The following is a 12779-nucleotide window of genomic DNA, read 5'->3' as shown; positions in this document are numbered from 1 at the left end:
CCCCTTTATATCCCCAGCATACTTCCTGTTGCACCAGGGCATAAGTACGTATCTTGCTCTTGTTCTCTCTATTTGCTCTGATGTGCATCCAAAACAAACTCCCAGCACTTAATGGAGACGTGGATGGAGGAGCAGAAAGGATTGTATCGGTCCCAAAGGATCTGTATTAAACCTAAGCTGGTCCGTGCCTGGGGCGATTTTGCGACTATTTTCATAGAAACGAAGACTGATTTGGGTTGGAAGAGACATTTAAAGGCCACCTTGTCCAACCTCCCTGCATTGAGCAGGGACATCTTTAATCCTACCAGGTTGCTCAGTGCCCCATCCAAAGTGACCGTGAGTGTTTCCAGGGATGGGGCATCTACCACATCTCTGGGCAGCCTGTGCCAGTGTTTGACCGATGAATACATTGTTACCCAGGGGAAGGGCGAGGCTGGATGGACCGGTCTCTGTCATGGACACAGACACATGATGGGAATGGGGTTATTCTGCAGGTTTTGGGTTTTGCACTCAGATGTCACCTTGCTTGCCTGTTGTCCTTCAGCAGAGAAGAAGCTTTGGGGACACCCCAGCAGTAGAGGAAGAAGCCTGTGTTTCGCTGACCTTACCATGGGGGTGTGGAGCTGACTCACCTTTGCTGTAAAAGCATGAGTTAAACCTTCAGTGCACTGTGCCCTGAAGTGAAGGGCAGGCTGGAAGAGGTGTGAATTCACACCTGTGGCCTCCTGCTGACATAGAGTGAGGCAGAGGGGCAGCCAGGGCTTGGGGCAGCCAGGGCTTGGGGCAGCACCGGGACAGCAGCAGCTGTTGCTGTCCTCTGGCTGCAGAAGGTGCCAGCAGTGACTCCAAGTGAGAGGGAGATTCCACCAAAGCAGGGAGTGCAGGATCCACTTGTCTGCACATGGTCACCCCCCCAAATGCACCTCACATCCTGTCAGAGCAGAGCAGGAGCCTCCTCCTGGTTGGGAGTGCAATAAATACTCCAGCCTGTTCCTCAGTTCTGAGTCATGCTGGAGAGGGCTTTTGAAAGAGCCAGCTCTGTCTCTGGAAACACTGACAAGCTCAGATTTGGATAAATAAATAAAATTAAAAAAAAAAAATCTCCTCAAACAGAAGAGGAAACAGAGAGGAAAATTACATTATTGCTAATGCTGGTTTCATCCTTTCCTGCCAAAGTTCACCTGACTTAAGCCATAGTCACTTAGCTAAGTGACTAAAGCTGGTAAGGATGGTTCTAGCTACCACCCCATACCAGCTCCAGAAAAGGGCAGGGGGCATGTGGTGAGCGGAGAAAAGGCAAGACAGAGAGAGAATCTCCTGGGAGATGCAAAACGAGCTCCCTGGATTGCCAGGACTAGTGGTGACACGCGCCAGACAAAGGACCTGCTACTCTATAAATGAGGCAGCCGGGACCGGCGCTAAGCTGACTCCAGCAAGAGCAAGCTCTGTGGCCAGGCACTGGAAAAGCAGTCGGGAAAGAAACATAGGAAGCATCTGATCTTGCTGCCTGTTCACCAGGTTTCCAGAGGCACAAGTACCAGAAAAGTAAGTGACAACGGCCTCTTCTCTTTACAGCTATCCTCCCCTCTTTCGTGCTGATCTTGCAACTTTCTTAGGAATGCCAAAGTTTCCCCTCAGAGCAGGGAATATCCTTAAAAGAAGGGATTTCTGCAGTAGCCTTTTTGCTGGATTTTCATTTCTTATTGTGGCACCTCTGGCTCTTGTCATCAAAAATTTAAGAGTAAGGCACCTCATCTGACAAACAGCCACTTACAGCTGGCTGCACTTCGTCAAGTGAAGACACAGTTTGTACCTGAACTTTCCAAATTCCTAGCATCTGCAGAGATTCAGTGAGTTGGACCTTACCAGAAGAAAATATTGATTTGTTTTAGTGCTTTTGAGAGAAATGTTGGTGGTGACATGTGGAGGAAACTAAAGTGATTTTAATTACGGTTCTTAACTATTCCTACTATTCCTATTTTATTACATCATAGCTGCATAATTAAACACTAGGCAAACTCATTTATAGCACTGCAAAGTGCTGTAAATCAGAGCTATTGCACTGGTGCAAAAGGATTAGACAGAGCATCATAGACTCCCTGAGTTAAGGACTAAAACTTAACTGAATTCTCCAATGCTGTTTGTTATTTAAAACAAATTCCTTGCAAAAGTACAAATAATCATGTACTAATTAGTCTTATGCTGTATGCTTATTCACTAGACTGTGTGAAAATTCACTGACAGTGTCAACAGGTAAAGGTGTAAGGAATCAGTTTTAAATTCCAATCCCCACATATTTAAAAGTATCTCCATACTTTACAGGTCAGCTGTGCTACAGCTGATGCATATGTAAAATACATAAGAATTTGAATTTTCCTCAGTTCAACAGTGCACTTAGGAGGAAAAGCTTAGCAACTGTTTTTTAATTTCACTTCTACTGTTAAATATTAGTAACTCTCAGATTTGTGACAAAGCTTTTGAAACTGACAATCTAAAACCCGTTTCTATTTCCAGCCTTCTGCATAAAACTATTTGCCAGAGAAAGTGAATAAACAGCAAAACACGCATGTTTGCTGAAGTAGTTGTCTCTATCCTTCCTGATTTCCTTGTAACTTTACAGGACAATATTTCATTTTCAGAATCTTTTTCCATCATGCATTTCTATATTATTTTACACAGACACAAAAAAACCCCCAAACCAACTAAAAACAAAAACAAAAAACCAACTAAACGAACAAACAACCACAAAGATAACCAACCAGATTAAAAAACCTAAAATAAATGCAGCTTGTTTTTACTGTCTGTTTACATAAATCTTTATGGTAGTTGTGATATGAGTAGATGAAAATGAAGTGCTCAGTATGCCAGGCAGGAAACTTGTGGACTAAACACAGGTGGCTGAGGCAGGGATGAGTTTTGTGCTGCTGTTTCTCTCAGGAGCAGCCCCACAGAGATCGGTGGCAAGACATTCAGGGAAAAACAGGGTTGTGCTCCTTGTCTTGCAGTTTGCATCCCACTTTTGGAAGCTATGTTTTGCCGTGGTGGCCACGTTTCTCTGCTCATGGTGACCTCTGGTCTTAGGCACAGCAGGCACTGGTGTGACCCAAGGTGGTCAGCAGCCTGGTTTGAGGTCTGGCAGGAAGACAGGGCTCTGCACCGGATGCTCTCAGACCTTCAGTCTTGCTTTGCCTGCAGTCACAGATTTGCTACCAGCCTCAGAGCAGACCTGGACAGAAAGCAAAAGCAAATATTGTTTGGGGGCCACATCCAAGCATAACAAATAATCTACCTTTCCCCTGATGCAAATGTCCTTTGCAGACCTGGATTTTCTCCTCTCTGTTCCCAACTTCTCTAACAGTGTGAGCTGCTGCAGACTGCTCTCTGCTGAGCTGTAAGACATGCAGCACTTGGTCCCACTCCTCGCTTACATTCTCCTTCCAGGAAGGAGGACGTGGACATAGGCAGGGCAAATGGTTTCTGCCATTCACAGCTGCCCTCCTGCCTCGTTGTGGCAGAGAGAAGGAGGCAGGAATGAGTGATGCAATGAGGTGGGAGAAATATCAGTGTGGAACAGGGGGGAACAAAAAAAAGAGACCTGAAGAACTCCTGGAACAGAACCAAATTGTTTTTCTTCTCTGTGTTTACCTTAAAACATGGGGAGAGTGTCTGTATGTAGTACTTGGGCTGTTAATTTGCAGAGACTCTTGTTAAAGGAAACCCACAGGAACTGCCGTTCAGGCCAGAGAAGCAGTTTTCCAAGAGAGACTCTGAGATTCTCTGGAACAGAAAATAACACAAATGCAACTTTAGCAAATAAAGGCTAAACCTCCTGGCAAAGTGCTCCTTTCTCAGCTTAGCAAGCTGTCATGCCCCTGCTAATGCACTGGAACTCCATTTAGCAAAAGCTGTTGCAGCCCATGAGTGGGTTCTTTATTTTTTTGGTGTAGAGATTTTTTTGGTATAGTTCATCTTTCTGCAAAGCACCATAAAACATACTGAGCAGAAGGGAGCCACATGAAAAAATCAACAACAACAGGAAACCCCCAAATCCAAAAAAAGTCCACTCCCATGCACAGAGTAAACCTTTTCTTGAGCTACGTCTTTAAGGCTATTGTCAAGTTCTCGGCCACATACTTTGTGCTCTCCCAAATCCCATCTGGGTGGCAGCCCATTGCTTTGCAGATCTTCCTTTCCCAAGGCAGGCCTAGAGGCCATGATGCCACAGTGTGCAGAGTCTGCAGACAAGGCTGATTTCTCACAAAGCAGAGAGCTGTTCTCTGCCAAAGACCTGCACCCTCCAGGAGGGCAACTGGATTACAAAGCTCAGAAGCCCAGGGGCAGTTCTGGGTCAGGTGAAAGACCTTTCTCTTGAAACTGGGATCGCATGCAGTATAGTAACCCCAAACATGAAAGCTGACTGAATCCTGAGACCTTCACACAGCTGCTTTTGAAGACTCCAGTGATTTCCTTTTCCTAAAGGTTCAGTGAGAGCACAAGTGTGGCTGTGAGAGTTTCTGTAAATGCTGCCCTTAGACAGGAGGGCTCCCAGAAGCAGAGATTCTACTATGTGCATTTTGTTCTAGATTTACAGGCTCTAAAAAAGGTAAATCACCGTGTCAGCGTGGGCTGGTTTTTATAGTGCTTTTGCTGCTCTGCTGTACTGCGTACCGCAATATGATTGTCGGATAACACTCCCAACAGAGGCATGAGGCAGAGATAGGAGCCCTTGTTTACTCCTGAAGTAGTTCCTCTTCCCACATCTTGTTTGAAATAAAATGAAGTTCATGGATAGTGCTAGGAATCACACTGGGAACGCAGGGAGAGGCTCTTCTCATTCATTACACCAGCACTGAAAGACTGGGCCATCCTGTGTTCGTGTCTGCTCTAACACACAAATGCTCACACACACATTCAGTAATTTTTTCCACGAACTTTGCAGTGGTTTAAAAGCAGGAGGGAAAAGGAGGTGCAGGGGGAAAAAAAAAAAAAAGAAGGAATTTGCCTGATGCATGGCAGGGAAACATGGACAGAAGCTCAACTCCCTGGTTGCCAACCCAGCATCCACTCTCAGATTCAGAGATCTCTCTGTGTCCTTGTCCAGCAACGCACCTGTGGGATTTCAGGTGGGAGGCACTTTGGAAAAGGTACTGAGATACAGGGAGGCAGCAATGGGGAGAGTGAGCTGAGGAAAGCTGGGACGGGAGAGCCTGTACCTAGAGGTGAGCTGCTCCTCTTGCAATCCATCAAGCTGGGGTGAACTGTCCCCTCTGTCCTTTCTTCCCCTCCCAACCCAAAGAAAGACCCTGAAATCCAAGCAGCCATACAGCAAACAGTGCATGGCTAAGCTGCAAGGAGTGAGTTTGTTCCTCCTAGGGAATGGGGAAAAAAAAATAGTCACATGTTAGCCATAGGTAGTGCTTTGTCTTGTGACAGCAATGCTCAGTCTTGCCCTCTGCATGAAGCTGAGTGCCACGCTCTGAGGCTTGTGTGAAAATGTAGAGGGAAACTGTGAGTTTCCCCTTTCTCCTCTTGCCCAGATCACAGGGATGCAAAGCGAACAAAGCACAGCAGAAAGAGTGATAGCTGGGGAACCTTTGCTCCCCACGGCAGATCGTGCTCACAAGCACCTGCCTGGTAGAGGAAACAGGCACCATCTGCTCTTCTGTTGCCATTTACTTAAGGGCTGGGGGGACTTTACAAAATCCAGTGCAATGTGTTAAATAACCAATTTTAGCAGGCACTGGGTTTCCCCTGTGGAGTGATGGTGCAGCACCACAGGTTTACTAGAAGCACTCCAATTCTAGGTGGCAGCAGGCATCTGCTGTCTGATTAAGATTTGCAGGAGTAGGTCTCCAGTGGCCAGTTTCAACATGGATTTAACTTCATCGAGGTCAGAGGTATAACTTGAGGGAGGAACTTCCTTGTCCAAGATCTTTAGTTAATAGCATCCTGCTAATTATGACTGAGTGCCGGGCTCCTGGTGAGTCCCCTGCCAACCCTCAGACATTAACCGCTGGCTCGGGGGCCATTTGCTGGGGAATGTCTGGCAGAGATGAGCTTTGTGCCTAAGCTGCTCTGCTGCTGCCGCTGCTGCCGCTGCTGCCGCTGCCTGAATTGCCTGAAAGGCTTTTGCATGGAGAGGCTGTGAGAACTGCTGCTAGGTAGAGATCCTCATCTCTTCTGCGGTTCAGTCTTTTGTCTGGCGACATTCGTGGCTGCACTAAAAATAGCCAGTATTCCGCCCACCACACATTTTTATATTTTTCAAGTGGGTAGGCAGGGGGTGGAAGGACCTTCAGTTGTCTGTTTGGTGGGCGGTGGTGGCTTGTTTTTCCTTTGTTTTTTTCTCTTTCTGGTTGTTGGAGCAGATTCACTGGGGTTGTTTCTTTGCACAATTCTCTTCACATGTTGCAGCTGTGCACCTTAGCTCATGAAACTGCATTTAGCTCCTACTTCTGGACATGCCTCCTTGAGCTGAGTTAAATCCTTTCCTCAGTGCAAAATTTTGTCCTTAAAAGTAATTCCTCCAGTGAAAATGGTGTAAACTTCCAGATTTACATTGCTGAGAGCAGAATTAATCCTCTTGAATCTAAGATGCTATCTTCCTGGGTTTTTAATTGTCATCTAAATGTGGGGTTGTTAATACGTGGTTAGGGAAGGTGAGCAGAAAGTACAGAGTCCAAACCTGCAGGTTAGTGCAATAAATCTGTAGATTATATGTACAATCAGGTGACTTCTGCACAGACTTAAAACAGACCAGTGGGATACAAACTGCACACAACCACTAGATGACATGTATTTTATACAGTGCATCAGAGAAAGCTTAAAAATACATTGCTCAGATGTGTAAAATTAGCAAAGACCTGAAGTTGCAAATAACATGTTGAAAGACAAGTTTGGTGAGAAAGGTTGGAGAGAAGGAAGGAAAAGAAGGAAGGGAACAAGACAGAAGAAATGGAAATCAGATCCCTTGCCAGCAAACTGGCTGCATTTTAACTAGAAGGTGCTGTGGTTGCAGAGAACTCGAGGGATGTGTAGGTGACTAGAGGAAAAAAGCTACGGTGAAAAATTACAGTTACTGCAGGATTGGACGAGGATAACTTTTCTTCTATGTTTCTAACTGAAACTCCAAGCACAACAACAGGAAACCCACACCAGTAAAGACAAAAAGGAGAGGAATTTAAGGTGGAGAGATGTATGGAGGTGGCTTACAAAGCTCCCCATAGAGCTATCACTGCAAGAGGAGGCACTGGGAAAGGAAAGGAGCTGCTGTTTGCAGATCTCAAATAAATGTCAGAAATACAAACACACGTTTTTGAAGTGTAAAGCAGGAGCTGTTCTCACAAAGGCATCTGTTTGCTGACAAGGCTTATGACCACAAACGTAGCATTGTCCTTTCCAGAGGCATGAGTAGAGAGACAAAGAAAGCACAGCCTGAAGGAGTAGGCTGGGTTTATTTTTCCACCAATAACACCACTAACAGGACAAGAGGGCATGTTCACAGCACCAGGGCTGGGTGTTAACCTGCTTTCCTGGAGTATTGTGCTGGGGACTGTCTGCAGCAGGAGGATGACAAGAAACAGACTCTCTCTTGGTATTTGTAGCTGAGATGTAAGCAGGTATCCAGCAAACATTGACCCACATGGCAGAATTACAGCACAGAGCTCCGAAGACCTGGCAAAATACAGTCCAGTCAACCAATTAGAAGAAAAAAGGAAGCCCAAATAACTTTCCCTATGTTACAAAAAATAAATATCTTTGTACACAGATAAGTATGTCTTCAGAAGAAAAAAAAAAAGAAAAAAATCAAACAACATAAACACCAAAACAGAAGACAGAAAGAAGCAGGTGGCATTGTGAATTTCACACGGATCTGAGCAGCTGCTTGGAAGAATAAATCTGTAAAGGCAAAAGTTTTGCCTTGGGCACTGAACACACTGCAGTACAGAGGAGCACTGGAAGGCTGTGTTTAAAATCTGTACCACTGACGTGGCAGTGTTCTTGCCAAAAAGGTACATGCAACATGCTTGAGGTAGGTGCAAAGTACCAAGCAGATTTGTTCCCACAGCACGAACCAAAAATGATACACAGAGTAGGAGAACAATTTTTTAAAAAAAGAATAAAAAGAGAGATACAATCCCCATTTGAATCAAGCAATGAGTCTTAATGTAAGTCTATAAAAGACACGAAAAACTTTCAGCAACCTGAAATACGAGGGTTTGTTTTTTAAAAGAGCCTTTCATGAAGCGAGGCCATTTTGATGAGACAATTTTCTCATCCCCTAAAGGTATGACAGTAATTTCAGTATTCCACCAAAATAGAAATATGTTAGCAGTGTAAAGGCCAAGGCCAAGAGGAGCCTGTGAGGTATTGTCAGCGTGAGGAGCCATTTACAGTGTACAGGGGTGTGCCTGTACCAGCTGCATCCCTGACCAGAGGTCTCTGAACACAGCTGTGACAGGATTTATAGTGCTGCAGCTGTGTTCCCCTGGCAGCTGGTAATCCATGCTGGACTAGAACTTGAAGGAGCTGGGCAGAAACTTCCCTGCCTTGGCTCCCTGACAGGACATCCCAATTAAACTGTGAGTCACATTTGTGTTTCTTTATTCCCATGGACTTTTACCGTGTATTTTGGTGAACCCCGGATGTCTTGCATGGTGTGAGGCTGCTTCAGATGGAAGCAGGATCACAGTTGGGCTGTCATCCCAAAGTTTCCTCTTCCTGTGGATGAAGGATGCTGTTCCCTCTGCTCCCCACTCCCCTTTACAGGACTACTGTAAAGAAGGGTTTGCCAATGAGTATAAAAAGCTGAGCTTTTCACATGCATTAGAGGGTAAGTGGAAACATTTGTCCTTTAGTCTCTTGGCTGTGGATAGCTGTTCCCTGCTCCAGCTGTCTGTGTGCCATTGGCATAGAGAGCTGCTTCAGAAATGGAGCAATCAGTGTCTCCTCCAGGGCTGTGGGAGAGAAGGGAAGACACTTTCCCATGGTGGTGGGAGAGGGGCTGGGGCAACACAAAGAACTTTTGGCAGTCTTTCTGGTAAATGGCATTTAAAATCACTGTGCACCCCTTGCCTCAGTACTGTTCTTTGCCAGGTCTGCTCTGGGCACAGGGCTCCCTTTGCTTGGCTCTGTGAAGGTAGACAGGGAACAACTGGGGAGAGGTTTTGTCTGGAATACCAGCATGTTTTGTAGGAATCACACTTTCCCTCATGCACTTATGACATTTGTGGCTTAGTCTTGGCATTTCTCAGAGGCTAAAGCAGAAGCCAGACTGAAAAGTCTCTGACACCAGCAGTGAGCAGCCAGTGTGGGCTGGGCACGGAACCAGACTGGTGCTTCCTTGGAGAAGGGAAATAACCTCCTGAAATAACCACAGCCACACATGTCTATGGTGTTACCTGGCTGTTCATTGAAGGCCCATGGTGAAGGTCCACTTGGCTTCGTTTCAGCCAGGAATCACCAAGCTAGGGCCAGCTAGGAGCAGATTCCAGGAAGGTGTGAAATGAGGTGTGGATATGTTCTGCGCTGGCTCTGCCTGCCTTCCCCCATAAAAAGTGCCTGTGTGGCTCTCACACAGCCTGGTGGGATGACAAATGCATTGTCTGTTGGGAATTCTGTTGCAGGGGAACTCTGAGGAACCTGGAGAAGCTGGGCTTGTAGCAGCACCAAATGCTTGTATATGGAAATTAAACTCCTTTATTTCCTTTGTGAAGTTCTTACTGAACTCTGGCATCAGGTTGCCTCTCCAATACTTATGATGACTTTAGAGTGACTCTGTGAAGGACATGCAGGAAAAGGGGCCCAGCCACAAAGAGCAAAAATTAGAAGCCTAACACCACCACTCTGTGCTTACCACTTGCCTGGAGGGTACAGTGCCCCTAAAAAAAGCAGCCTGTGTGAAAGCCAGGGGTATCCAGCATTCACTCACCATCTCCTTTGCTTTGCAGCACCTTAAGAATGACAAGAAAGATCTTCACCAACACCAGGGAGAGGTGGAGGCAGCAAAATGTCAACAGCGCCTTTGCCAAGCTGAGGAAACTCATTCCCACTCACCCACCAGACAAAAAACTGAGCAAGAACGAGACACTCCGGTTGGCCATGAGATACATCAACTTCCTTGTCAAGGTCCTGGGAGAGCCAGGCCTCCAGCAGACAGCAGTGGCACCTCGGGGCAGCATCCTGGGGTTCTTCCAGCAAGCCCCACACTTGCAGAGCATGGAAGAGCTGACACTGATTGAAAACTGTGGTGTCTCCTGTCCCAGCATGAGCAGCAATATAGCAGAGTGTTGGTCAGAGTCATCATCCCCTAGCAGACAGTGAGATGTGCAGTCTTGATGTTAGTGTGATAGTCCCTCTCTCCTGGCAGAATCTGTGGGTTGCTCCTCTGTGTATTGTGATTATTTATTTATATTTATCGCTATTTTATTTGCATTTTTATTTAATAGGATAGGAAGTCCTTGGTCGTGCAAAAAACCTGGAAGTCCAGACGGAGAACTTGTGGTCTCTGGGAGCTTGGAAGGACATACTGCTGTCATGGCAGAGTCCAAGCCAAAAGAGTCTTCTGCCTGGATCTCCTCCATAAATCAGGGCATAGAAATTCATTCAGTGTTTCTGACAGTGAAAGCGATTATTCTCCCATGCTATTTCAAGGAAATATTTTTGAGATGAAGAATTATGACAGCACCACAAAATTTGTCCACAACAGACATCTGGCCTCAGAAGTAAAAGATTTTGAGAGATGTGATATTTGACAGAATCCTCTACCAGTTGTTCTACGGGCTAATTGCACTCACTCTTGAACTTGTGAATCTTATTTCTAGCTTGAGTCTTTTGTTTAAAAAGTCCTAGCCCTTGAACCTGGCTGCATCTTTCTTCATCAGACTGGACAGATCCCTTGTGTCAGAGGAAAGCACATTAAATAAAATTAAATGTTAGGTTAAAGCAAAAAGTGCCAATTTAAAGTGACAAAATACATTGTCATAGATGAGTTTCAGTGGGTTCAATAGGCAAAGTAAATCTCCTCCATAGCAGTGACAGTGTGAATGCGAAGGAAGATGGTCAGCTATGCCCCAGCTACCTTAAAAGCCCATCAAAGAGGTTGGTGGCTCAATGCCTTTGTTCTTCTGTAGGAGCTGTAGCAATGCTTTGGGAGGAAGGTGCTGCTTTGGGAGGGAGGTCCCAGGACAAAGGCCTCAGTGATATGCTGTGAAAACCTTTGTGGACAAGCCTACGTCCATGGTTATGCCTGCCATACCTTGCTGACTGCCCTTAAACTCCCTGATTTCACCTGCTCTAGCTGAGGCTCTCCCACCTGGATACTATTCCCAAATGGCCCAACAGAGCAACCACAAAGAAACTGGTGTAAATATCTTCCATTTGTGAGTTATTTCCCTGTAGGAAAAACACCAACCACCATGCTGTAGGTGTTTAGCTGACAAGCGGGATGAAAAGAGGCTTCATGAAAGTGGCCACTGTGGGTTATTGTTGCCCACAAAGAAATCAATTTACATTTCCTGCCTGAGTTACAACCTGTGCCTGCCAAGGCCTGGTCTGCTCCTGTGAGTTACGAGCAGCCTAGAGGAGCAGAGAAAATGTCACCAGCTTTAAGTAGAATGGCTTTCTGGTGAGATCCTGCTCCCACTGACACAAGTCCCTCTTGATTTCCATGTGGACCAAGGTACATGTCAAGGCTCAGAAAAGACAGTTGTTTACAACTGGTGAAGAAATGTAGCTCCCTTAGGGCAAGGCATGTCCCTGGGCTGTTTCTGTTTGTTCATGAGACAAAGAGGTGCTTTCAGAAAGCAGAACTAGGGTTTGTGCATGCAACATGTACGGTCCTTCTGCATGAGGGGATTTGGCACCTGAAGCTGAGCTGCACCAAAGAAGCCAGGGCTGGCTCCTGCTATGGGAATGTCAAGCTGTCCTCAGCACTGACAAAAGCCAAGGTCTGACAAGAACACAGCTCACCCCATCCAGCACTGGTGCTGTAAGGTACAGGCATGCCAGCTGGTAGATTCTGGCCAAAAGAAGGAAAGAAAAGAAGCGGAAAGGGTTCATGTTGATTTGATTTAGTTTCTGAACACTGCTAATAGTCAGTTTGCTAATCCCTGGGTTTGTCAGCTGTCAGGACTGCCCGGGGGAGCAGCTGAGTGGAAAGGCACTGAGAGCCCTTCCCATGGTTCGCTTCTCCCGACCTCGGCCCACCTTAATGTGACTAAATGGAGCCACAGCCTCTTCTGCACAGCACCTCAAATGTAATGAGCCACGTCCTCCTCCCAGCTTTCCGCTGGCTTGCTGGAGTTGCAGCAGGACAGATTAGCCTAAGTAAATCAGAGCACTTACTGCTGAGGCGTGGTGGTGCTATTGGGTCTATCAGTCCTTGCTATCCTAGGAAACACACATCACCAAGGCAAGGAAAAACATCTTGTGAGCAGCTGTCATACTGGGAAGGGGAAAGAAAACCTGGCAATTTTGTAACATAACATGCTTGTTGTATTTTCTATGCTAAAAAACTTCCCTTCTTGTTACTGCTTTGGTTCATATCACCGCTTTCTTTGATCTCCTTTCAGTACAGGGGCTCCCTACTGTCACATTCAGCAAGTATTTCACTAGATCTCTCTACCAAAGATTTCTTTTTTTTGGTCAAGTTTTTTCTTTGTGTTTTGGGGATTTCTTATCTGTGTGATCATGAACAAATACGGTGCAACTGATAACACTGTGCTATATGATGTTATTTAACACCTAATATATTCCAAATAAATTATTTAAGAAACTAA

General features: G+C 45.8%; 1 protein-coding gene across 1 annotated transcript; it reads left to right on the top strand.

Annotated features, from left to right (window-relative positions):
- The first annotated feature begins 1231 nt into the window (after window positions 1-1231).
- Window positions 1232-12779, top strand: TAL2 (TAL bHLH transcription factor 2). The gene is made up of 2 exons (XM_017744675.1): window positions 1232-1545; window positions 9951-12779. The coding sequence occupies exon 2, from the start codon at window positions 9961-9963 to the stop codon at window positions 10321-10323; it is 363 nt and encodes a 120-aa protein (XP_017600164.1). The 5' UTR covers window positions 1232-1545; window positions 9951-9960; the 3' UTR covers window positions 10324-12779.

Source organism: Corvus brachyrhynchos, unplaced genomic scaffold (assembly GCF_000691975.1).
Source record: "Corvus brachyrhynchos isolate BGI_N302 unplaced genomic scaffold, ASM69197v1 scaffold449, whole genome shotgun sequence".
Taxonomy (NCBI): Eukaryota; Metazoa; Chordata; class Aves; order Passeriformes; family Corvidae; genus Corvus; species Corvus brachyrhynchos.
Note: the sequence above shows the minus strand (reverse complement) of the source record. Positions and strands in the feature narration are given on the sequence as shown.

Excerpts from the sequence above, each read along its gene's own strand:
- TAL2 (XM_017744675.1), top strand. The coding sequence starts at position 9,961 with ATGACAAGAAAGATCTTCACCAACACCAGGGAGAGGTGGAGGCAGCAA.